At 43.7% G+C, this 27,389-nt stretch overlaps 1 protein-coding gene across 1 annotated transcript in view; it reads right to left on the reverse strand.

The window, feature by feature from the left end:
• RAB11FIP1 (RAB11 family interacting protein 1) overlaps positions 1 to 8,617 on the reverse strand; it is a 49,309-nt gene extending 40,692 nt beyond the window's left edge. Inside the window, exons 1-2 of the mRNA XM_029603899.1 lie at positions 8,556 to 8,617; positions 7,374 to 8,389 (exon numbers count right to left, since the gene is read on the reverse strand). Coding sequence (XP_029459759.1) covers positions 7,374 to 7,723 — 350 coding nt within the window. The 5' untranslated portion in view covers positions 7,724 to 8,389; positions 8,556 to 8,617. The remainder of the gene's footprint in view (positions 1 to 7,373; positions 8,390 to 8,555) is intronic.
• Positions 8,618 to 27,389: the final 18,772 nt, after the last annotated feature.

Here is a 27,389-nt window from a genome sequence, read left to right on the forward strand (position 1 = left end):
CTGGGCTACAAACTTAAGCAAAGGTGGGATTTTCATGATCTGTTGCCTGTTTGATCTACAGAATAAATTATACTGCTGACATCAGTAGAGGCATTCCCGTTTTAACTACTAATTTTGGGCTACTCCCAAATATATAAAAGGCAAGTGGTTTGGGTTTGGCTAACTATAAATAGCTTTCAGTGTTGTAGAAACTGTTGTATTTTCAGGAGCACAATAGAAACTTGGATTGTTATGCATTGCGTGCACACTTGTCGTCAGCAGGCGGATCATGCCACTGTATTTAATATATTAGTTTCCATTCACGCAGCAAACTGGTTTGACTGCATTCTTCTGAGAGACCGTCTCAGATACCTTCATGAACCTGTGGCATGCAGTGGATTCTGACTGGCTGGATCTTTCAAGGGCTTATGTTTTACAGAGCTCAGATGGCCTTTATTTCCTTGCACTTTACAAGTTTGTCAGTTAGCAAGCAATATTCAAATTTTGTCAAAAACAAGGGATAGTGTGCTCAGAAAGCAAGGGATAGATTTTGGTGGTGATACAGAGAAACATTTTAGCAGTGCTTTGGATTATTATTTTTTATGATTTATATTCTACCTTTCAGCCATATTCAGGTACTGTAGTTATTTCCCTGTCCCTGGAGTGCTCACATAGGCTGAGAGGTTTCACAGATCAGAACTCAAACTTCTGGGCACAAGGCTAACTATGATAATGCTAGTCCCTGAAAAATTTATTAAAAGCCATACCCATCTCCAAAGAGGGGAAAAAAAAAAAAAAAAAAAAAAAGAGTGGACAACTATGACAATACTATCAGAACCTTTATCCACTCTTATCACCTCCCGCAACCTACTCACAGGTCTCCCAGTGAACCATCTTTCCACTAGGCTACCCAAACTTCAGCTGCATGACTTTTGCCACTCATTGCAACCACATGACCTCTCTGTTCAAATTGGCACACTGGCTCCCTATCCATTTCCACATACAATTAAAGCTTCTGCTTTTCACACTGTTGCTCCTGCTTACTATGCCCCTTGTGAACTCAGTTCATCAGGTCAGTCACTCTTATCTATGCTCTTCTCTTCCACTGCCAACTCCTGACTCCATCCTTTCCACCTTACTATGCTGTATTCTTGGCATGGACTTCCTGAGCCAGTGCGTCATGCTCCCTATCTAGTCTTGTTCATATCCAGTCAAAATCCATTTTTTTAGGCTGTTTTTAAATCTTAAATCATGATTATCCCTACTCACAGCCTTATTGATTTTAACATTTTCTTAAGTTAAACATTCAAAAGCAAAAGAGACGTTGGGAATTTATCTTGATTAGATTGTAAGTTCTACTGAGTACGAACTGTCATGTGTTTTTGTACAGTGCTGTGTACATCGAGTAGCACTATAGAAGTGATAATTAGTAGTCTTTGTGGTGCCTCAATGCAAATCTCTATAACTTACTTATTTCTTGTGATTAAGCTTTTTCTTTACTTTCCTTAATTTTTCTTTTCCTCTTTGCATAGCAATATAATAGATGATAGTTTTCTGCTATCAACCAGCCCATCCAGTCATTCCTGTTCACATTACAAGAATATATTCCAGTATGACTGCTTAGAAGACATCACTCTCTGTCCAGGACAGTGTGTCATCTTCATCTGTGGTCCAGTATCTTACGCAGGGGAACATACAACCAGCACTTTCCCTCCCCAATAAGCCTTCATACTGTTGATGCAATTCCATCATTGCTCTCTGCTTCAATGGCAAGAGATAATGGGGAATTGGACTCAGATAGCAATAAACAAGGGCCCTGGCTTTTACAGTTTTCTAGCACATTCTTTCCTTTAAAAAGGTTTGCTTTTGGTGCCTAATATACCTTTCATGTATTTGAAGGTCTCTGTTGTAGCCCCTCATCTCTCTTCTAAGGTATACACATATAGGTTCCCAAGTCTTATTTCATTTGGCTTTTGGTACAGACTCCATATCATTTTGGTAGCCTTTTTCTGGACTGCCACCAGCCTGTTTATATACCCTTGTGAAAGTATGGCCTCAAAACTAGACAGTATTCTAGGTGAGGTCTCTCCAAAAATCTGTACACAGAGGCAATATCTCCTTTTTGTTCTGATTATGCCTCTCCCTATGCTCCCTAGTATCCTAGCTCTGATCAATGTCATTATAATACTGTTTTGCTACCTTAAGATCACTGGACATGATCATCCCAAGTTCTCTCTCCTAGATGGTGTATAATCAGTATCTCAACCAGTATCCTGCACACTAAATGCATGGCTCTGCACTCTTGCATTGGATCTTAATTGCCAAAACACTCCTCAAGCTTTTTAGATCAGGTCTCATTCTGCCTATTTCACTCTGTTACAGATATCTAGGGACCTTCATTTTTAGTTTGTTTATTTTCCCCAAGAAAATATCAGGATTTATTAGGACATGAACAAAAACAGGAGAGAATCAGTTGAAAAGATGACTAATTTTTCTGGATAAATATCAGAATTTGAGGACAGAAGACAGGACAACTCAGCAGCATCCCCAACTCTATCCCCATCTCCTGCTTAGCATGTCTTTTTCATAACCCTGGCTGCAGAGCATCTCCCTCTCCTGCCTCTCCACAACAGCATTCATCCTTGATCTAGTGGCTCCAGGCTTGTTTAACTTACTTAACAAGCTTCATATGCAATTAAATTAATGACTGCATTATGTGTACATTATACAAATGTTGAGGATTATTTTTTTGAGTAAAATTATTTCCCAAACACCTTATGAGCAGATATCCTAAATGGCAATACCAGTAATCCAGCTCAATGAATTATATGCCTGTAAATTAGATCATACTAGACATCAGCGTGACTAATGATTATATATAAGGCAGAAAATCTAAGAAATGTTTCACTGGTCTATTTTTGATCTTTGAAAAAAGGTTTGGTATTTTTGTTGCAAATAAAAATTAAGAATTTTGTTATAATAAGACATGCCATACTGGGTCAGACCAAGAGTCCATCAAGCCCAGCATCCTGTTTCCAACAGTGGCCAATCCAAGTCACAAGTACCTGGCTAGTACCCAAACATTAAAAAGATCCCAAGCTACTGATGCTGGTAACAAGCAGTGGCTAAATATTCAATAAAATACAAGAAAATTTTTTTTTTGCATCATAACGCAAAGAAACGCTGAGTAGTCACCACTCAGTAATGCTTCAATGAACACCTTAATATTCCCAGCCTGACCGAGACCATGTTTCAAACTGCAGTTCTTCAGGGTACAATGAAATCAGTCTAAAAACAGAAGGCTATTGATTAATCCAAACTTAAAAGCCTTGTCAAAATTCACAAAAATCAGAGCAACTTACTTGCATAATGGTGTAGATAGGAAATGACGTCAAGTCAAAGCCCTAGGATTGGTCTTTCTACTTGCGCTTAGACTGTCAGTCAAAATGACATAATACAATTACAAAGGCGCATGGCCTAAAGTGACATGGAATCACATATTAGTGAATACAAGTCATTTTCATTATTCAGTTCATCAGGATGCACAGTATCGAGATGAAAGATCCAAATTGTTCTCTGTAATTTAAATCGCTTTGCAAGATCACCACCCCATTCATTGGCACATATATGTTCTATCGTATGCCACTTGATATCATTAAACGAATAGGCAAAGTCTACACAGTGTTGCACCATAGGAGCTTGTAGTTTGGCAGAGATGCAACATCTCCATTCAGCCCCTTGTTTTGAAAGTGTCTCATGTTCTTAACTATGTGAGGGCGCAGATATAAACATGCACGCATTTATTTTAAAAAGCATATATGTAAATGTTTCCCTCCTCCTTCCCCCCAGAATCTCTCTCAAGTATGTGTAAAAATGTGTGTAAAATGCTTCCATGTATACCTTCACACACACAACCCCCAGGGCAATTTTCATAAAGCTCATTTTGTAACAGCCCGTATAAATCTGAAGTCAAACACACATGGAAATTACACCAGTTTACAAAGGAAAAGGAAGCGCAAACTTTCCTTAAAGCTACCCATGCAAATTTGTGCGCAAGGTTTTCGTCGTCCCCCCCCCCACCCGGAAAACGTACATGCATACTTTTTATAAAATGCACAAGTGTGTGTGTAAATTCTGCTATATGTGCATAAGTTTACTTGTATATTGGACAGGCATTGTGATAGCAGGCCATTTACCTGCAGAATGCTTTTGAAAACTACCTTTTACTCAAATATGTTTTGTCCTGGATAAAAGACAAAAAAATAAATAAAAAAAAGTGTTAGGAACTTGGGCAATGATGAAAAACATTGCTTTTTTTTTTTTTTTTTAAATAGGGCCTGATTTTCAAGAGCATTTATGCACATAAATATGTTTTTATGCCTATAAATTACACTATTTCCCAAAGCAAGCTTTATTCAAGTTTTCTACAAGCATTAAGCAAACTCAAGAGCTATCAGGATTTCCTCTCTCAATGTCATCCAATGATCTCAATGAAAACCATCTGATTGCTTGGGATAAGTATTCTCTAGCAAGTGACTGCACCTGTCTTTTTGCTTTAGCTTCATCATTAAACATAGCATGGATACACTTTAGTTTTAATTTTGCCAAATTAGAGACGTATTCTTACAAAAACAAACAGCTAGTGTGCTATAACATTTTAGCTGTGAAAACAATTTAGAACCTGTGGAGTTTGATTTTTTTTTTTTTTTTTTTTTTTTTTACAGGCTTTGTTTAAAAAAAGTTTATAATCCCAAATAAATTTATGAATAGTTAATGTTATAGTACTAGAAAAACTGTAGCTTCATGCTGTGAGAATCACACTACAATAGCTACTAATAATGCGGTGGAATGAAGAACGCTTACTTCAGGTAACTGTAGCAATTCTGACGATAATTTAAAAAAACATTCTGCATAACTTATGCCACAAAAACATTCATAAGTTACAATCATTTTTCAGGGCAGATTTAAGTCTACTTCGAAAATTATCCTCACCAAACCTGCCCATACAACTTTCAGCTGCTATCTACGCAATAATTTCCTGAAAATATACATGCGTATGGTCAGAATTTTCAAAGTAAGTATGTAAATCCAAGCCCTTCCCCAACTTTGCTCCCAGGAATGCCTCTGCTCAGTCCAGGTCCACCTCATGTGAACATAATTATATACTAAGGGCTAGATTTTAAAAGCCCTGCGCGCGCCGGCGCACCTATTTTGCATAGGCCACCGGCGCGCGAAAGCCCCGGGGCGAGCACAAGTCCCGGGACTTCGTAAAAGGGGAGGGGAGGGGGTGTGTGGTCCTGAGTCCCCCGGCACTGCGTGCAAGTTACGCCTGCTTTAAGCAGGCGTAACTTGCACAACAAAGGTAGGGGAGGGATTTAGGTAGGGCTGGAGGGAGTGGGTTAGATAGGGGAAGGTGGGGGGACGCGGAGGCAGACTGCGCGGCTCAGCGCGCACAGGTTGCCTTTTGCGCAGCCTTGCGCGCGCCAACCCCGGATTTTATAAGATACACGCGGCTACGCGTGTATCTTATAAAATCCGGCGTACTTTTGTTCGCACCGGTTGCAAATTTGGCAGGCGCTGCCACTTTGCATAAAATAGTTTAACCCGCAGAAGTCCCTTTAAAAATGAACCCCTCTATGTGCAAATTCTATGTTAAAAATGTATAATACAAAATTGTTTGATATTATTGCAGTTAGTTGCATGGAACATCAGAGTCATAGGGAAACCAAAATACATTAATAATTTACCAGTCCACCCACAGTTGAACTGACAAAAATAGGTGTGGCACTAAGTAATTTCTTATTGTGTTGGTGATGGTGTACTAAGAATGAGACAAAGTGAAAAAGGACTGTGCATATTATGTTTTATTCTCACCCTTGCGTACCGTAATAGCTGCTGGCAATATAAATTCAACTTTATGCAAGTTCCAGCTGTATTAGTAAAAGGTAGCACTGATGCAGAGAAACACTTAGCAGAAAGTGCAGTGATTAAAAGCTTAAACTAGAAGGGACTAGTGTTAATGCACATTAAGAGAAACCAAACCTAGTTTAGTGAAGACAACAAGAATATGTTGTTGCTATAAACAACCCATATAAAGATATTTTTATACCAGGTTAGCAAAATACTTTTAGATGTTCATGACTGACAACATACAGATCTCTTTTGACTCACCTATTGTCCAAAACCTTTCCTCATCTACCTACAAAAACGGAAGTTGGAAATACAAAGCAGGTACTGCATTTTATCTATAAAGTTCTGGGATAAATAAGCTATTTCAAGCCCTCTCACTCACAGGTTAACAGTATACTATAATCCACTGAGTGCAAACATTCACATGCAGGACTCAAAAGGTTTTACTGAAAATATTTGAGTTTTGTTTTACTTATTCCATTCTGTAACGTTACCCTACTAAATATTTGCTCAGCTTATTAGTACCAACCATTTCATTTTAATTATGTTCAAAGAAGTTGTTATATATAAATTAGTGACATCATAAATGACAGAAAATATAGGACTACTTAGTAATGAGAGAGTAGGGTGAAAAAGTAACTAAGCTTCAGTCGATTCCTTTCTTCCCAGGCACTACCTGAGCTCCACTAGTATAGTCATCTTTGAGATGTTCACCCAGCCACCATTATATAAAAGCCTTCCTGTGAGGAATCATTTAATAAAGGTCCAGAAAGCATTGTAAAGTTTAAGATGCAGGTAAGCATAACCTACTGGACTAATCAGTTATCCAAAAGTCAACCAAAAAGTTAGTGCCTCAAGAAAAAACAAGGTTGAGAGATCTATCACATAAAAGGTACCTGGAGAGCACAGTCATATTCAAGCAGCCTAAAACAGCTAGTAACAAATATTTTATTTCTATAGCACCTTAACCCTTTTAAAACTGTCATTCTTGTGAGTTTGGGTTGGAAGAATAAGGTTATTTCTGGAGCCTACATTCTACCATGAAACTCACGGGGTTTTCCTGCAGGTCTATGGACAATTAGATAAGGCAGCCCCTTATACTCTACTCCCTCCCCCTCCATATTTTTCTGTGATTCGGGGTATGTATAGATAGGCAATGCAGACACAGGTACCAGATCTGTGGGTGCTTGAGTAAACTCCTTCACTGCGTCCAGGGAGAGGTAATTTGTGTTACACTCGCAATTGTTTTGAAAAGTTAGCTCCTGTACAAACTGCCCCCAGCCCGCCCTGTTACTCCCTAGGTTTTTTTTGTTTTTTTTTTTTATTGTGGCGCTAGTTCGGCTCTCATCAATGCTCACGAGAGATGAATTCAACCGAAAGACCGGGACCTCCCTGGCTCTTCCTGTGGTTAGAGCAGAAGACAGACAGACATGCTGCAGACATTACAGAACGACAGATAGCCCACCCCCAAGTCCGGCACTCACTGGGTTTTCCTGCGGCTCCTGTCCTGGTGCAACTCCCACAGGTTGAGGGCAGCCTGACCCAGGAACTTATCCAGTCCCACGAGGGCCCGGTGCATGACAATAACATAGATGGTGCATCGCTCCTGGTTGCCCTGGTGCAGCAGCGGCAGCTCGAAGGTGGCCTCCTCCTTCCAGAGCGGGGCCAGGCTCTTCTCGGCCACCGACGTGGAGTACTTCTCCTTGCCCAGCTGGATGATACAGTAGGCGTCGTTGGTGCCAGCCTTCCCCTTGGTCCGCAGGGCTTTGGCCTGCAGCACGGTCACTTGCACGTGGGTGGGAAACCAGGTCTGCGACTGCTGAGCCAAGGCCATCTTTCCCGGTGGCGGAGGACTTGCCGTCGGACTCTTTCCCCGGTTTCAGTTCACGCCGGGCAGACGGTTCAAAGGCCGCCCTCTTTCTCTCACGCGCTCCTACTTAACAACTGCACGCCTGACCGCCGCGTCGCTAAGGTAATCGGCTCAGATATCGCGAGAGCAGGAGCTGCCCACGCGCCCAGAAGGAAACACGTGCGTGTCAAGCCTCGCTATGGATGTACTTTTTTTTTTCTTTTTTTCCTTCTAGCGGCTGAAACCGCTGGAAATTGTTTCGTGTGTACAATGGAACAATATCTCCGCTTGCTGTTGTCTGTTTCCCTTTTCTTTTTTTTTTTCTCTCGCTCTTATTTTTGTAATATGGATAGCCCCTTGTCTTTTTTAGGGTGGGGGAATTGTTGCCACTAGTTTCCTTTGTACCCTTCTAGTATAACGTATTTCAGAAAGGTAAATATGCAGTGGTGTTTCTGTAATAAATGACCCAATATTTTCGATTTATGTTTGTTCAGTCGTATGGCTTCTAATGTGCCAGGTTTTCTCCCGGCTATAAACAGGTTGGCTGTCGAAAGGAAGACGTAATGAGTTGTGCTTTTTTTGCGGCTGCCTCACCCACGCTAATTCCTCCTTCCATTTTATTCTGCTACACCAGTCCGTTGTTGCCAACTCCTATGTGAAAAAAAAGTCACTGTGAAAAATCTCCAGATTAGGTAAAAAGTAGCTAAAAGCATGTTGTTGAGCAGTGGCAGTGATGGGGGAAAGGGGTGGATCCCACGCATTCTCTTGTTCTCTCAGAAACTGACACACACATTCGCATTCTCTCAATCACACATACCTTCTTAGACACGCTCGGACTCTGACGCACTCTGAGACACAGGCACGCATGCTTTCTCAGGTACTTGGCCATACACAGGCACACATTTTCTGACAGACACACATGCTTCTACTTCTGCTTATGTGCTCAATTAGGGAGTATTACCCACCCTGGACTGGCTAACCAAGACTACTACAACGTCATGAAAAGTTCTGCACTTGCTGCTAGTCATCCAACCTGCAGCAGCCGCCTTTACACTTCCTCCTCCCTCTTCAAGACGCTCACTATGACCATGGTCCACTGCACTGCCCTTCTTTGAGATCAGCCCAGCCAACTCATACAAAGGCCTGATTAGTATAAAAGAGAATTTCACCTGACTACCAGCAGCACAGCAAAAACAAACAAAAATAAATTACTGAGGATAAAACATAATCCTCACCTTTGTCTTCTGTTCTGCTGCTGTCAGTCTGTCATAAGGTGATAATACTGCAGCTCCTGCTTTTTATTTTTTGCTGGCTATAATTTGTTCTTTCTCCTTCCTGCACAAAGAGCTTGAATGTCTTCAGATTCTCTAGTGCTTTGGCTGGAGGGTGGAGAGAGAACCAGGGGAGCCTGTTCTGAGGAGTTGAGGGGCTGTGGTAAGAGGAGAGATCAGAACTAGCCAGCATGGCACTCTAGGCAAAACTGGTCTCACTTTCTCATACTTTCTTGTCCCGTTCTAGCCAGACAAGGTCTTACTCTTGTACATTCTTTGGGAGCAGGGCTGGTGCTAGCTTATTTGCTGCCCTGTGTGAACAATTACTGTGCTGCCCCTCCACCCCCACCCAATTAATTCAATCTCTGTCCCAGGCCCATGAAATAAAGCCCAGCTACCTCCTGCAATCTATATTTTTAAAAACTAGCATCCCCCCCCCCCCGGAACCCATGGATAGGGAAGGATATTAGGTATCCTAGACAAAATTTACAGCCTTGCACACACGCCACCCCCACACTAAGAAGATGCCATACTGGGTCAGACCAAGGGTCCATCAAGCCCAGCATCCTGTTTCCAACAGTGGCCAATCCAGGCCATAAGAACCTGGCAAGTACCCAAAAACTAAGTCTATTCCATGTTACTGCTGCTAGTAATAGCAGTGGCTATTTTCTAAGTCAACTTAGTAGCAGATAATGGATTTCTCCAAGAACTTATCCAATCCTTTTTTAAACACAGCTACACTAACTGCACTAACCACATCCTCTGGCAACAAATTCCAGAGCTTTATTGTGCGTTGAGTAAAAAAGAACTTTCTCCGATTAGTTTTAAATGTGCCCCATGCTAACTTCATGGAGTGCCCCCTAGTCTTTCTATTTTCTGAAAGAGTAAATAACCGATTCACATCTACCCGTTCTAGACCTCTCATGATTTTAAACACCTCTATCATATCCCCCCTCAGCCATCTCTTCTCCAAGCTGAAAAGTCCTAACCTCTTTAGTCTTTCCTCATAGGGGAGCTGTTTCATTCCCCTTATCATTTTGGTCGCCCTTCTCTGTACCTTCTCCATCGCAGCTATTATCTTTTTTGAGATGCGGTGACCAGAATTGTATACAGTATTCAAGGTGCGGTCTCACCATGGAGCGATACAGAGGCATTATGACATTTTCCGTTTTATTCACCATTCCCTTTCTAATAATTCCCAACATTCTGTTTGCTTTTTTGACTGCCACAGCACACTGAACCGACGATTTCAATGTGATATCCACTATGATGCCTAGATCTCTTTCTTGGGTGGTAGCACCTAATATGGAACCTAACACTGTGTAACTATAGCAGACACACAACAAATAATGCATTTATAATAAATTTTAAATGTCAACATTCAAAAGTGCAGTCTTCTGAGGCAAAAATATCACAATATGCATATTATATTTACATGCACTGCTATGGTGCTAACCAGAAAACTCTGCAAAAAAAAAAAAAGACACTTGGAACCAGACTTTTTGTAATGCCATGAATAAACAGAATTACCATTACAATATAGTAAACCTCCCATACCAAAACAATTCTAAACCTTATCTATCAAAAGGCAACACTGCACATATTTCACTAGGCTCTAGAACATCAATAAAACTCTTATTAGGAAACCAGGCTGCTTTAGATCCCTACACAGAAAATACATGCCAGCAAAATACCTCACCTCGGTCACATATTCAGAATACAAAGAGACCCTGACCGAATACAGAATAAAGAGATCAGAAAGTATAAACAGAAACATGCTGAGAACTGACTGACCCACAACAAGCCAGCCTCTACATGCAGAGCAACAATGGAAAACCAGTAATATTATTGGCATTCTTCATAAAACATGAAATAATAAAATCAAGAAATATAAAACATAAAACAGAAATATAAAATCATAAAAAGAATAAATATTTCAAACCAGTTAATGAATAGAATATCACAATTTTCCCAACACCAATAAAATATTTCAAAACATCTGATGAATAAAATATCCAATAAATAAAAAATGTTCTATTCCCCTAAAAAAAACTAAATAATTGAAAAGAGTAGAAACATCAAATTACATCAAATAATTAAACCTAATCAGGATTAAAAAATCTCCTGCTCTCCATACCTGGGATCTTTTCATTTCCAGTCAACCTGAGATTGTCGTGGATTGGGGGAAATAGGGCCACACAAATTTTATCTTCTCTCACACACATGCATGCATGCACAATTACACATTCATTTTCTCACACACTCCCTCTATTTCACGTACACAGACTCCCTCTCCCTCACAGATACATTATGTGTGTTTGTGCATGCCTGTGAGAGCCTATAAGTGACATATAGGCTCTCACAGGCAGCAGACACACAGTCTTTCACACAGACACATGCACAAACAGGCTCTCACACACATACAAGCTGATACACATAATCACATGATCTCCTGTTGTCATCGGGCCGTGGTGGGATGAGCTCCACCATGGCCCCGAGGGCCTCCTGTTGTCACCGGGCCATGGTGGGATGAGCTCCACCATGTCCCACCAACATTCCTGCTTGCAGGGTGGGGGGAGCAGAAGCTATGTGCACCCGTGGGAAAAGTTGTGCGTGGGCACATGCACGCAAGGGAATACCAGGTCTCTCATTTTTGGCTGCTGGTGGGTTAAATTCCACCGGTGGCCTCTCTTCTTCTTCAGTCACTGGTGGGTTAAGCTCTGTTGGCAGCCCCGTGGCCTCTCCTGCTGCCACTGGCCCACCAACCCCCTGGTTGTGCCACCTCTGCAAATGGATGGTATGCCCACCTGGTTGTGCCGGGCCTGTGGTGGAGGTCTCACTTTTTTGTACTTTTTTTGCTTTCAGATATGCTTCAAAAGTAAGGGGGCCTGATGGAAATTTTAGAGCTGTGAGAAAGTTGTTAGATTTGCAATTAAATTGTCCAAAAATAGCTAAATTAGCTCCGTCTCATTCACAGTTCTAAAATCTCCATTTAGTTCAAAAAGTTGCCAGATTTAGCTACATCTCCGTACATGTTAATTATGTTATTAACCCCATATATCTTAATCCAAGTTAATTCGACCTGTTCATTGTAAGACATTTACTTGTCATTGTTGTTATTGTTTAAAATGTAAACCGAATTGATCAGTAATTCTGTTATTGGAAAGTCGGTATAGAAAAATGCTAAATAAATAAATAAATCTCTAAACTGGCAACATTGTACCAGTCCAGTCCTTCCAGGTGGGTTATGGCCCCCTACCAGCAGATGGAGGCAGAGCACCAAGACCTTCTCCCTTACATCATTGTCTCTATGTATAGGTGCTGCAGCACAGAGAAATTTCAGTGTACTCTGCTGCCAGCAGTTGGTAGGACACACTGGTGGTGCAGCAGGATCCTAGAAGTTTTTGACTTTGCCACAGGCCAGGCCCCTGGTTCTGCCAGGAGAGCAAGCTCAAATCTAAGACTCCCAGTCCCAGAGGGGATTTGATAAGAGTCTGGGAGGGAGATTTCTCTCTATTTAAAAAAGAAAAGAAAAAAGAGACATGTCCTTGCCTGCAGTCTTTTCTCTGCTGACCAGCATTTGGAGAGAATCCTTCAAACCTTCCTCCCTCCTATTTTCCTCCTGCCTGTCACTTTAAAGAGCAGCTTAGAAAAGAAAGGCAACAGAAAACAGTGACTCTCAGCTTTGCCCAGGAGGGCCTTTGGTGGCATTCACAGGTTTCAGCAGGCCTGTTTGTGACAGTCTTCCCTCTGCTGGTAAGTTGACTGCACAGGGAGGGGGGTCTTCTTGCAGAAATGTGGCATCAGGTGCTGTTGGATGATGATGATGTTGCATAGAAGGTTTTGGTGCGCTGCCTCCAACTTCTGGAAGGAGGACATAACCCACCTGTAAGGACTTGACAGGACTAGTGCAGCAAGATTCATGGAAAGAAAATTAACATATAGATTGCCCAAATTTTAAAGCTTTAAGCAATTAGATAAGTGATCTATAATGTCACGGATGTGAGCCCAGGCAAACCTACTAGGCCCACGTCGACAGCAGGCGAACTCATTCTTACTAGGACTGGAGGAGGAGCTTCACCTATATCAGCCCCATTCCCCCATAGGTTGGGCCATTGGGTTCAAGGGACCGGCAGAGCATAGGTGAAAGTCCTGTAAGGAGCAGTCTAATGAAGTCAAGTCTCGGGCAGAGGTCAGGGCTGGCAGCGAGCAATGATATCCAGGTCCATGCCAAAGTTGGGGCAGGCAGCGAGCAGTCAGTATCCAGGTCCAGGCCAAGGTTGGGGCAGGTAGTGAGAAGGCAGGTCAAGTCCAAACTTGGGTCAGGGCAGGTGGCAGTCCAGAAGAGCAGCAGAGGTCAGAACCAGGCAGAGACTGATGGATAAGACAGGACAAAGCACAGGGGACCCAGACACAGGCAGGGTAGACAGGTAAAGCAACAGAGAGGCAGGACAAGGCAATGAGGCAAGGCAGGACAACAAGGAGGCAAAAGGCACAGAGATGAGTAGCAACATGCACTGCGATGTAGGAGGACTTGTTGCTGAGGCATCAGCTGAAGTGTGGATGGGGGTTTAAATCCCCAGCCAACGACAACGTCATCTCCCTGCGCAGAGCTTCTGTTCCCGTTGCGGGGTCTATATCAGATATTCAATGACACACGCATGCCTAGGGCGACGCACGAGAGCAGGGAAGGAGGGCGTTGGCGGCATCCTTGCTACAGTAGCAGTTCGCGGTATCCTGGGGTGAGTACAGCTGTTTGTGGGATAGCTCGTGACCGGCCAAATGTTACAGTACTCCCCCTTCTAAGCCCTCTCTCCAGGCCTCTTGGCTTAGGCTTCTTGGGAAAGCATCAATGGGATTCCTTAGTAAGTCAGGGGGCTTGAACATTGAAAGCAGGTTCCCAAGTGTTTTCTTCAGGGCTGAACCCCTTCCCAGAGATAAGGTAATGGAGTCTATTCCAAATTCACTTGGAGTCGACAGTCTCCTGGACTTCATACTTGGTGTCCACTCCATTCCATTGGTTTGGGATGAGGTCATGAGGGCCACTTCAAATGTAGAGGTTTGAAGAGCGAGCATGGAAAACGTTGTGAATCTTAAGGGTAGGTAGTAGTTTTAATTAATAAGCCACCGGCCCAATTTGACCAATAACTGGGAATGCCCCACGAAATGGGGTGGGAACTTGGTAGAAGGATTCTTGAGCCATAGGTTGTGGGTACTCAGCCATACCAACTCTCCAAGTTTCAGGTGATGTGCCAGCCAGTGCCTTTTATCTATTTGTTTCTTGTATTTCTCAACCTAAAATGCTAATCACTGTGATTAACATCTTAAACTGTTGGGCTTTGTATTTGCTATAAAAATGTTTAAAAAGTGAGGGTGGGGGAGGGGGGAGGTTCGTGGGATTATGGGGATGCACCGCCTCTGTTTATATATGTTGTTACTATCCTAGTGGTAGTTTATTTGTTTAATTATGTGGCAATGTTGTTTTTTTGTGAAAATTAATAAAGATACTTAAACATAAAAATGTTTAAAAAAATAATTGGACATTAGACCAAGGTGGATGATCAAACTGTCCGGATGATCCTTGCCTGAACTGGCTGGATACATCATCAGGCTTGCTGACACCTTTCTTTTAATTTGAAATTTGAAATTTATTTTCTGCTGTCTGTATACAATTTTTCTCTTTTGGGTTCCTATCTCATTTCATGCCACCAGTAGTGGCAGAGGAGCAGTTCCATAGTTTTGGCTACTCTGGGGTGACCTGCCAGGTGGGAATCCTGGGCTAACTTGAGTAACTTCTCCCAGAGGTGTTTGGGAACTACTATCTTCCCCAGTGGTATAGGGTCTGCTGTGGCTAAACAATTCTTGCAGGATCGATGATGTGTCAAGTCCTCTGTCTCAAAGGAATCCAGATTCCGGCCAAGGTTGGGACAGGCAGCAAGCAATCAGAATTCGGGTCCAGGCCAAGGTCGAGGCAGGTAGCGAGAGGGCAGGTCATGTCCAAGATGGGGTTCAGGCAGGCGGCAGTCCAGAAGAGTAGTCAGTATCCATAGCAGAGGTGAAAACCAGGAATCAGGTAGAGATGGATGGACAAGACAAGGTAAAGAGGACCAAGACACTGGCAGGGTGGACAGGCAAGGCAACAGAGAGGTAAGGCAAGGCAATGAGACAAGGAGGCAAGGCAGGAAGGCAACAAGGAGGTAAGACAAGGCAAAAGGCACAGAGACAGTAGCAACATGCATTATGCATTGCAACGTAGGAGAACCTGTTGCTGAGGCATCGGCTGAAGTGAGGCTGGGGTTTAAATACCCAACCAATGCTGGCATCATCTCCCTGCACACAGCTTCTGTTCCTGCCGCGGGGCCTATTTCATTTGTTCAATGAAGGCCATCACATGCCTAGCACGATGCATGGGAACAGGGGAGGATAGCGTTGGTGGCGTCCTTGCCATGGTAGCAGCTCGTGGCATCCCAGGGTGAGTGCAGCCAGTCACAGGACAGGCTCGCAACCAGCCAAACCTTACATATAAACCTTTTTCAGACTGCTTTAAATTTACCCCTGATTCTACTGGATAGTCAATATTGAACCTAACTGGTTGAGTGGGAGACAACCAAGGGTAATGGTAAACAGAGCTCACTGTGAGGAAAGGAGCATTGCTAGCGGTAAACCTTAGGGATCGGTCCTTGGTCTGGTTCTTTCCAACGTTTTCTTGAATGACATTGTGGAAGAATTATCGGAAAAGGTTCATCTGTTTGCAGATGATACATGGATAGACAGCCAGAAAAGTGTGGAAAACATGAGTAGGGATCTAGTGAAGCTCAAGGAATGGTCTAGGGTCTGGCAGCTAAGATTTAATGCTAAAAAAAGGCAGATTTATGTATTTAGGATGCAAACATCCAAGGCATTAGTATGTTATAGGGGTAAAAGTCTTCTAAGTAAAAAGAAGAGCAGAATCTGGGGGTGACTGTATCTGATGATCTTAAGGTGGCCAAACAAGTGGATAAAGTGACAGAAAAGCCACAAAGATGCTTGGCTGCAAAGGGAGAGGAATGGTCAGTAGAAGAAAAGAGGTGATATTGCTCCCGTATAAGCCCCTGGTGAGACCTCATTTGTAATACTGTGTACAGTTCTGGAGCCCATATCTTCAAAAGGATATCAACTGGTTGGAGTTGGTCCAGAGGGTGGCTACTAAAATGGTTCTAAAGCATGTGGGGACAGACTTAAAGATCTAACTGGGTATACCCTAGAGGAAAGGCAGGAAAGAGGAGATATGACAGAAATGTTCAAATTCCAGAGGTGGAGATCCTCTGTCAAAGAATAAAGGTTCATGTATTAATCACAGAGAAGGCATTCAGATATAACAGTGAAATCATGCTTGGCAGGAACTAAGCCAGGTGGGTTATAGAAATAAAGAAACATGATGGCAGAAAAACATGATATGGCCTATCCAGTCTGCCCGTCTACACCAACTCTTCAGCTTTACAATCCCTACCACTCCCTCAGAGATCCCCTTTGTTTGTTTGTCCCATGCTTTTTTGAATTCATATATTGTCCTTGTCTCCACCACTTCCATGGGGAGGCTCTTCCATGCAACCACTATCATTTCTGTAATGTATTTTATTTTGTGGTAAACCACTTAGCACAGTTTGTCTGCGATAGGCAGTATTTAAAAAAAAAAAAATAAAAATCTGAAAATAAGTAAATAAATAGATATTCCCTTAGATTACTCAGTCTACTCCCTTTTATTTTCTTCCCATCCCATAACCCCTCGTTCTCCAACCTCCTTTTCTTCCTGCTCATGCAAAAGTGTCATCAGTCTGGCTTCTAGATTGGGAGACTATTTCTCTGTTTCTTAGAACTGGGGTATATAGTCTCTGCTATTTACACTAATAAGAAAAGGTTGACTAGTAACAGTACATAATCAAAGTTCACCTATCAATATTTACACACCCCAGCATCGTATTTCCTGATAATTAATATTTTCATTTTAATCCCACCTATAACCACCTACTTTAAATCTTCTCAGTCGTGGCCTTGCTGATTTAGCTGAAAGGTTTTTATTTGATTTTTATGCTGTATATCTTGTCTGTCTGTCATGAGGAGAATGTAAGCACCAGGAAATAGGGACTGTGCATTATGGGCCTTTGTGCAGCGCTGCATATATCTGACATGCATTATACAAATGATGGTGATAATATTCCTTTCCCTCTATTTTGAGTGCTCCTTGTTTACGCAACATTAACAGCCCAATGCTTCACTGTAGAAAAAGATGGCGAACAGGGAAGGATTTGGACCTCTTAACCTGATAAACATACCTCGCGGTGAGGAGATTTACACACTGAAGATGAAATAACTGACCAAACTAATCACTTCAAGGCAAAAGGTTTAAATTAATCATGTTTACCAACTACAGGGCCTTGACCATAAGAAAGTCTATTTCTGGGAATGTGCTGCATATGATAATTGCAGTGTTCTGAAGGAACGTCAAACATTGCATAACACAAGTTCTGCCCCACCTTGAGCTGGAATGAATAAAGGACTTTTAAAACAGCCAAGTGTGGACTGGTATGAAGCAGATTAGATTAGGAAATGCAGTGCTGGAGCTCAGTAATAGGAATGGTTTTGCTCAATGACATGTTTTCAAAAAGCAGGAGTTCTTTAAATCTGTTTCAGGGCTGCCCCTCACAATAACTTTGTTTTATAAATGTCTTTAAAGCATCCAGAGCAGAGCTCAAAACCACACAAACTGTGAAAGTGAAGGATTGAAAGTGATACCCTTTCAGCGTGCTAGTCCATTCCTCCAGCCTCCTTCTCCTACAGACATTCATAAATCTAAGGGGTTCTGTGTTCTTTTTGGCAAATCAAGGGGAAGATTTGGCAAATTCACTTTTGCCCCCTTTGTTAGAACATAAGACTTGCTATGCTTGCTCATCAATCCCAGCAACCTGTGGCCAAACTGGATCACTAGTAAGTAATCTGCAAGTTGCAAAGAGTAGATCCATTCATTGTTAGTTCGTTAGTTAATTGAATTTGATATATCACTTTTCTTACATAAATCAAAGTGATGTACAAATAAAAAAGTAAAACTATAACAATAAAATAATAATAGTAAAATAACAATAATGCAGTAATAAAACATAAAAATCAGTAAAAAAAAAATATGCAGTATACAACAGTAGTAGTAAACTCAGTATAAGAATATTATTTATAAAACAACGAGTAACATCAATCTGGAAAAGCCTGAACGAATAAAAAAGTTTTAAGTGAGTTACTGAATTTAAAATATTCCCTTTCAAGACAAACAGTAAGTGGAAAGGAGTTCCAGCAAGTTGGGGTGAGAAAGGTGATAGACTTTTCCCGAGTACCCTCATAAATAATCTCTCTGAAACTCGGGCCAGGTCATGCTGAGAAGAGTGGAGTGAACGACCTGGGACATAAGGTACTAAAAGATTAGATAAATATGAAGGGGTCACTGAATGTAAGGCTTTGAAAGCCAGACATTTTGAATTGAATTTTAAGGGAGATTGAGAGCCAGTGGAGATCATGCAGTAGAGGAGTAACATGATCAAATTTCCTTTTTCCAAAAATAAGTTTAGCAGTAGTGTTTTGTATAAGTTGTAATCTTGGATAGAGTGTGACGACATTCAATGATAAAGGGAATTACAATAATCTAATCAATTGAGAACCAAAGCATGAATTAAATATCTCAAGTTTGCTTCATTCAAAAAAGGTCTAATTTGTCAGATAAGATGTAAAAAGGAAATAAGCTTTCTGGATCATAAGAACATAAGAAATTGCCATACTGGGTCAGACCAAGGGATCTCATGATTTTAACGACCTCTATCATGTCCCCCCTCAGCCGTCTCTTCTCCAAGCTGAACAGCCCTAACCTCTTCAGCCTTGTTGCGACCGTCGCTGCCCGACGTCTCCACTCCGCCCTCCTTACCTCCTCGGCGACTCCCTCTTGCTCAAGTGGAAGGTTGGCTGCCGCGGCGTCCTTCTGCCGTCTCCCTCCAGTGTCCCCAGAACGGCTCGACGCTGCAATCCGCCATGATTCACAAGAGCCTAAAGGCACACTTGCGGCGCGGCCCCGACTGACGTACCAGCAGTGGCACGAACCTCAGGGGCGTCCCCCTGAGATGATGTCATCAGTACCGGATATTTAAGGTCTCGGAAATCGCTAACTAATCGAGTTAGCAAGGGTTACTCCAACTAAGCTACTCTGCCTCCTCAGACTTACCAGGGGTACCCGCACCTCGGGGGACTCGCTCTCTCTTTGTTTTTTTCAGGTCACATTCTGGAACCGGTACTCGCCCCTCGAGGGCCCATGTTCCCGGACTGGTTGCTGAATATCTCTTCTGCCTGGAAGTCATCGCTGCTTATTACACCAGTGAGTCACCATCTCTCAGCGCTTTCCCTGGAACCAGGTACTCGCTTCTCGAGGGCCTAACTCATTCCAACACCTGGACTACCTCTATGAGATTATTGTGTGAGTGTTACTATCAAGGTTCGGTACCAGAACCCTGCCTACTCACTATATTTAGTTTCTCTACAGCTCAGCCATCCTGGGATCGCTGTTCCAGTATCTGAGGGACTACAGCCTAGCCGGGCGTTTCCAGCTCTCTACTGCCACCTCTGGTGGTTCTATATACTGTTTAATAAAAGAACTAGTGTGTGTCTGTCTCCAACCTCTGAGCCTGACCGGTGGTCCCTCTCGGGATCTTCCCCCGGGGGCGTGGTCATCTGCCACCGGTCCAAGGATCCACCCACAACTACCACAAATAATAACAAGCCTTTCCTCATAGGGGAGCTGTTCCATCCCCCTTATCATTTTGGTTGCTCTTCTCTGTACCTTCTCCATCGCAACTATATCTTTTTTGAGATGCAGCAACCAGAATTGTACACAGAATTCAATGTGCGGTCTCACTGTGGAGCGATATAGAGGCATTATGACATTTTCTGTTTTATTAACCATTCCCTTCCTAATAATTCCTAACATTCTGTTTGCTTTTTTGACTGCTGCAGCACACTAAGCTGACGATTTTAAAGTATTATCCACTATGATGCCTAGATCTTTTTCCTGGGTGGTAGTTCCTAATATGAAACCTAACATCGTGTAACTACAGCAAGGGTTATTTTTCCCTATATGCAACACCTTGCACTTGTCCACATTAAATTTCATCTGCCTTTTGGATGCCCAATCTTCTAGTCTTGCAAGGTCCTCCTGTAATGTATCACAGTCTGCTTGTGATTTAACTACTCTGAATAATTTTGTATCATCCGCAAATTTGATAACCTCACTCGTCGTATTCCTTTCCAGATCATTTATAAATATATTGAAAAGCACCAGTCCAAGTACAGATCCCTGAGGCACTCCACTGTTTAACCTTTTTCACTGAAGATTGATCATTTCATCCTACTCTCTGTTTCCTGTCTTTTAACCAGTTTGTAATCCATGAAAGGACATCGCCTCCTATCCCATGACTTTTTAGTTTTTTTTAGAAGCCTCTCATGAGGGACCTTGTCAAACATCTTCTGAAAATCCAAATACACTACATCTACCGATTCACCTTTATCCACATGTTTATTAAGCCCTATAAAAAAATGAAGCAGATTTGTTAGGCAAGACTTCCCTTGGGTAAATCCATGTTGACTGTGTCCATTAAATCATGTCTTTCTATATGCTCTACAATTTTGATCTTGAGAATAGTTTCCACTATTTTTCCTGGCACTGAAGCCAGGCTCACTGGTCTATAGTTACCCAGATCGCCCCTGGAGCCTTTTTTAAATATTGGGGTTACATTGGCCACCCTCCAGTCTTCAGGTACAATGATGATTTTAATGATAGGATACAAATTTTAACTAAAAGTGTTGCGCTGGAGGTGGACCTGTGGTCTGGCGCAGAGTTGGTATGGCCCTCTGGTCGGACCCAGAGAGTGCCTGCTACCAGGAGGTGGAGTACACAAGGAGACAGAGGCAAACTGGAGCTTTGCCAATAACAGCCTGGGACTTCCGCAGGTTGAGCCCTTGGGTACCCGGGCCGCCTGGACTTAGGTGGCCTCTGGAGGTCTGTTGGAGAGATGGCGGAGTAGTCAGGTAGGCGGAGGTCAGGCTTGGAGAGGTCAGCATAGTCAGGCAGGTGGAAGTGAGGCTTGGAGAGGTCAGCATAGTCAGGCAGGCGGAGGTCAGATACCAAGGATAATGAACGGTAGGTTGTTCAGGAACCAGGACACAGCTGAAAACCAACAGGAACAGGATGAACCTTGTTGCAAAGGCAGGGCTGAAGTGACGACTGAGCCCTTTTGTAGGGCTGAAGATGGAAACGCCCAGCTGACATCACCGGAAGAGCCAGAAGGTCTGGCCCCTTAAATCCGGCAAGGAGGCTCGGCTCCGCACCTAAGGAGGAAGGAGGAAGCAGGAAGGAGTGCAGGACCTTGGACAGTGGCCCTGCTGAAGACACCGAACAGGAGGGACAGGCTGCAGGACAGGCCCAGATGTGGGAGGCAGCTTCCTGCCGCACGAGTTCGTTGAGGGCGGCTCTCCCTGCCGGGAACCCCTGGCGTCTGCGGTCTCCAGGCTGCAAGAAGAGGAGTCTGGTCGGCGGCCCCTGCCGCAGGAAATCCTGGCGTCAGCGGCCCAGCCGTGAAGGAAGGTGAGATACTGCCCGTGGCCCCAGCTGCGGGCAGAAGCGCAACAAATAGATCAGAAATTTCATTTTTGAGTTCCTTCATATCCTAGGATGCATACCATCTGGTCCAGGTGATTTGCTACTCTTTAGTTTGCCAATCTAGCCTACTACATCTTCCAGGTTCACAGTGATTTGGTTCAGTTCGTCTGTCTAATCACCCCTGAAAACCATCTCCAGAATTGGTATCTCCCCAACATCCTCATTAGTAAACACGGAAGCAAAGAATTAATTTAGTCTTTCTGCAATGGCCTTGTCTTCCCTAAGAGCTCCTTTAACCCCTCGGTCATCTAATGGTCCAACCAACTCCCTCATAGGTTTCTTGCTTCGGATATATTTAAAAATGTTTTTATTATGAGTTTTTGCCTCTATGGCCAACTTCATTTCAAATTCTCTCTTCGCCTGTCTTAAATTTAGAAATTTGGGGTTCAAAATTTAGTTTACAGTTAAATAAAACTTCTAAAGTTTTACTATAGTTTTCATCTGAATTTGGATTTCTGATCGAACTGGAAGGAGAGAAGAGTCAATTTTCCTGGAAAACCAGATGGCTACTGATTTATCAGGGTTAATTTTTAATCTGAATACTGCCAGTCACTCTGCAACCTTAGAAAGACAGCTGTTAAAGTCAAGCAAAAAATCCTAGTTGTTAGTGTCAAAATGTTATGCTTGGCGGTTTGTGGGCTGCTCCCGCGAACCACTGCACTCTCTTCCTTGGCAGGGCTTTCCTGACTGGTTTCCGATGTGACCCTGGCACTTTCGACATCCATGTGGATGTTCCAACTCAGAAGGACACTGCTGACAGCCCATGTGGTAGAAAGCCACCAACATCCGCTGGTCCTCCTAGGGCGCACACGCACCTGAAATTTCCTAATTTAAAGGGCCCGCATAGGGAAAATGCTGGAGTCGCCTTGTGATGACATCACTACTCTAGCCTATAAAAGGCCTCTGCTGACACTCCTCAGCACCTTGGCAACAGGTCTCCCTATTTGATAGTAGTGTGAGTTGCTCAGTGTCTTGTCTGCTGGTCCAGCATTCCTGTCATTATTTCTTCAGTTCCAACATCCTTGTCTTCAGTTCTTCAGTGTCTCCCTCATTGCCCGCCTGTTCTTCTCCTTGGATTCCTGCCCTGCCTATCCATCCTGCCTTTCCCTTAGGATGGATACCTGGTTTGACCTCAGCCTGATCTCAGACTCACTTGACCTCTGCCTGCCACTGACCACTGTCTGACCTCTGGATAATCTTGACTACCACCTGCCACTGACCACTTCCTGCCTCTGGATATTCATGACTGCCACTTGCCACTGACCACAGCCTGCCTCTGTATATGTCTGGCCTCCATCTGCATTGACCCAGCTGTCCTAAAACCACTCTGCCATCAACAGAGACCCCCACCTAAGACTGGATGGCCCTGGTACTCAAAGGCTCAACATGAGGGGAATGAGGGCTGGTAAAGGCGAAGCTCCAGCTGAGTCTCTGGGTCTGTCTACTGATGATAGGGACCTCCAGGGCTCCTTCTTGCAGGTTGCATCAACCCTGTCTCGGCCCAAGGGTCCATGAACACAAGAGGTTGCCAAGACATTGGATCAGGCGGACTTGACATCCCTGCAAGCCATTCCAGTTCTAGCCCATAAACTGCAGGATCAGCAAAAAATTCTAGAAATGCTGGCGGCCCCCATGGACTGGCTGTCCACTCGACTGGATGCACTGACTACCTTGGTGGTCCCATCATTCTCGCAGCAGTTTCTCTATAACCCTTAGCCTCCAGTCACCCTATACTCAGCTGCCAATGCCACCCTGGTATGCCAGGAACCCCAAACAATGCCAGGGATTTTTCAATCTGTGCCATATGCACTTTTCTCTACAAGCACCATTGTTCCCCGATGACTTGACAAAGACGACCTACATTCTCTCCCTATTGGATGGACCAGCCCTAGCTTGGGCCTCCTCCCTCTGGGAGTGTGTGGATCCTCTGCTGCACAATTTGCAACAATTCACCAAACTGTTCAAATCAAAACAGTCTTTGAGGAGCCTTGTTGTACGATCACTATGGCTTCCAATTTACTCCACCTCCGCCAAGGCTCCAGAACCCTGGCTGAGTATGCTATTGAATTCCAGGCATGGTAACCAAGCTCAACTGGTGAGAGGACAGTCTCATTGCAGTCTTTCTTGAGTGCATCTTCTCTAAAATTAAGGATGAGCTCATTGATCAGGATCTCCCAGCCTCCATAGAAAGACTCATCGCGCTAACTGGAAAGATCGACCGCTGTCTCCAGCAGAGGGCACAAGAGATTCGTCCATCTCTATAACATTACATTGGCACCCTGGTTTCAATGTCCACTTTTGCCTCTGGCTCCTACTTCCTTAACCTCTACCCCTTCTAAAGAGCCTATGCAACTGGCTCGTGGCCATTTGGACCCAGAGTAGAGGCTCCGCCATAGACAGAAGGGCCTATGCATATACTGTGTTGGCTAGCTGTATCTGTTGGCGCAATGTCCATTGAAATTGGAAAACTTCAGCGCCTAGGGTCCTGCAGGGAGTTAATCTTAGGTCTTACCATTCCAGCTACTTCATGTGACCTTGATGTTGGGCTTCACATGCTTCTCAACACAGGTATTGTTGGACTCAGGTTCTGAAGGGAACTTCATTTTGAAGTAACTTGTTGTTCAACTCTTCATTCCCACAGTCTGGAGGGCCTCTCCCTTGATAATCTCCTCCATTTATGGAGACCCTCTTCCAAGCCAGGTTACCCTGATCATAGCACCTGTAACTTTACGCACTGGCTGTCTGCATTTGGAGAGACTCAGCCAACATATGATCTCCAGGAATGTCCATCCTGTTGTCTTGGGACTACCCTGGCTCCAACATCATTGTCCACCTGTTGACTGGGCTACTCTACAACTCACCTGGTGGGGCCAGGAGTGCACGGATTCCTGCTTGGAGCATTCCTCACCTCATGACCATGACTACAACACTTCCGGGGCTTCCCCCGCAGTACGCGGACGTTGAGGATGTCTTTTCTAAGAAAACGACTGAGATCCTGCCGCCTCACCGCACATATAACTGCGGGATTGAGCTCCTCCCAAATACCAAGCCTCTGTGAGGAAAGGTCTATCCCTTGTTACTTCCTGAGACTCGAGCTTTGGAAAACTTGGAATGAGGCTTCATCAGTCCTTCTTCTTCCCTGGCTGGAACCGGGTTCTTCTTTGTTGCGAAGCAAGATGGTTCCCTCAGGCCATGCACCGACTACTATGGCCTGAACACCATCACAAGGAAGGACCTTTATCCCTTAGTGCTAATAAAGGAACTCTTCGACCACCTACAAGGTGTGAAGATTTTCACCAAGCTGGACCTCAGGGGGGCAAATAATCTCATCCAAATCAAAACTGGTGACAAGTGGAAAACAGTTTTTAACATTTGTGATGGCACTACGAATATCTAGTTATGCCCTTTGGGCTTTGCAACGCCTCAGCAGTTTTCCAACAAATGGTCAACAAAATCTTTTGCAACGTACTTTACACTGTGTGCTTGTGTATTTAGATGACATATTGATCTTCTGTCAAACCCTCAGCACCCACCGTCAAGATGTTCACATAGTCTTGCAATGCCTGCGAGAGAATAATACCCCAAGTTGGAAACATGTCTCTTTGAACAAGAGGAACTCCCCTTACTGGGGTGCATTGTCTCTCGTGATGGGTTCCACATGGTCTCTGGTAAAGTAAAGGTCATCAGGAACTGGCCTCATCCAGTGGGGCTTTGGGCTTTCAAAGATACTTGGGATTTGCTAATTATTATTGTCAGTTTATCCCAAACTACTTCTCTGTGGCAGCTGCTCTTACTGCTTTTACCCACAAGGGCACCAACACCAAGGACTGAGCTTTAGAGTCATTCCAGGACTTGAAGAACGCCTTTGTGGATGGACCCTTTTGCATCATCCAGATCCCATATGGCCCTTTATCCTAGATATTGATTCCTCAACTCTGGGTGTAGGGTGTCCTTAAGTCAACACACTCCAAAAGGAGTACTTCGTCCATGTTCCTTCTTTTCAAAGAAGTTCTTCCCCATGGATCGTAATTATGTCATCAGAGATTGAAAGCTTTTGGCTATCAAACTAGCTCATGAGGAATGATACCATCTTCTCAAAGGAGCTCAACACCGTTTTAAAATATATTCAGATCACAAAAACCTTGAACATCTATATCAAGCTCAGCAGCTAAATGCAAGGCAAGCCAGTTATTCTTTATTCTTCACCTGCTTTGACTTTGAACTACGATATCACCTCACACTCAAGAATCAAAGGGCAGATGCCCTCTCTCACTCCTGCTGGACAGAGGATGTCCCAGAACCTCCCAGATACATCATAGATCCCACTAATACTCCTGGCTACCACAGCAACCATCCCTCCAGGGAAGACAGTTGTACCTTCCAGACTTCATGAGAAAGTGTTGAAATGGACCCATGATTCCCATGTCGCAGGTCACCCTGGGTGGGCACAAACACTTGAATTGCTTCAATGACACTACTGATGGCTCCAAATGAAGCAAGACGTAAAGGCCTATGTTGACTCATGCCTTACTTGTGCACAGCAAAAGACACTGCATGGCTGTTACAGCCTTTGCCAGTCCCCAAGGAACCCTGTATGCATCTGTCCACAGACTTTATCATGGATCTCCCCATCTCAGATAGAGCCACTGTGATTTGTGTGGTCATAGATTATTTCTCTAAGATGACACACTTTGTCCCACTACCAGTCCTCCCTTCTGCACCAGCATTGGCATGCCTCTTTACTCTCCATGTCTTTTTCCTGCATGGCTTGCCAAAGCACATATTGTCAGACAGAGGGTGCAATTCACTGCACGATACTGGTGCTTTCTTTGTAAGAAATTTAGCACCATGCTAGACTTCACTACCGCTTATCACCCACAGAGGAATAGGCAAGCAGAGCACACCAATCGTACTCTCAAGACCTTATTCCGTTCATACATCAATGAGCACCAGGACAATTGGGCCATTCTTTTAACCTAGGCTGAGTTCTCTCACACCACCCATATTAATGCAGCCACTGGGTCCTCTCCTTTCCAACTGATTTATGGGAAATGACCTCTGCTTCCTCTGACACTACCTGTGGCAGTACTCTCCCCAGAGGTGCAGTTGTCTGCCCAGGAATTGCTTGAACTATGGGAATGGACCAACCACCTAATCCAGAAAGCCGCAGACAGAGCCAAAAGAACGGCGGATGCCCACAGAAGACCAGCCCTTCAGTTCAAGGTTGGGAGAAAATGTGGCTGAGCACATGGCATTTTCACCTGCGGGTTCCCATCATGCGTCTAGTCCCACACTATATTGGACCTTTTTCCATACTCCGATATCTAGAGCCCATCACTTATCAATTAAAGTTGCCACCTACACTGAGGATATACAGTGTGTTTCATGTATCGCTGCTTAAACTACTGGTATTCTCTTGGCCCTGTAAGGCGCCACCCAAACCACTGGATGTGACCACCGATGGAGACTTAGTATATGAAATTGATGAGGTTTTGGACTCCCGCCATAGAGGCAAGAAAACGGAGTACCTAATTGCTTGGAAAAACTATGGCCTGGCAGAAAATTCTTGGGAGCCAGCCTCCAACATTCTGGATATTAATCTCTTGAGAGATTTCCATAGTCGATACACCAAGAAACCAAAAGCCTCAGGGAGGGG

The sequence above is a fragment of the Rhinatrema bivittatum genome, chromosome 5 (assembly GCF_901001135.1).
Source record: "Rhinatrema bivittatum chromosome 5, aRhiBiv1.1, whole genome shotgun sequence".
In the NCBI taxonomy this organism is placed as follows: Eukaryota; Metazoa; Chordata; class Amphibia; order Gymnophiona; family Rhinatrematidae; genus Rhinatrema; species Rhinatrema bivittatum.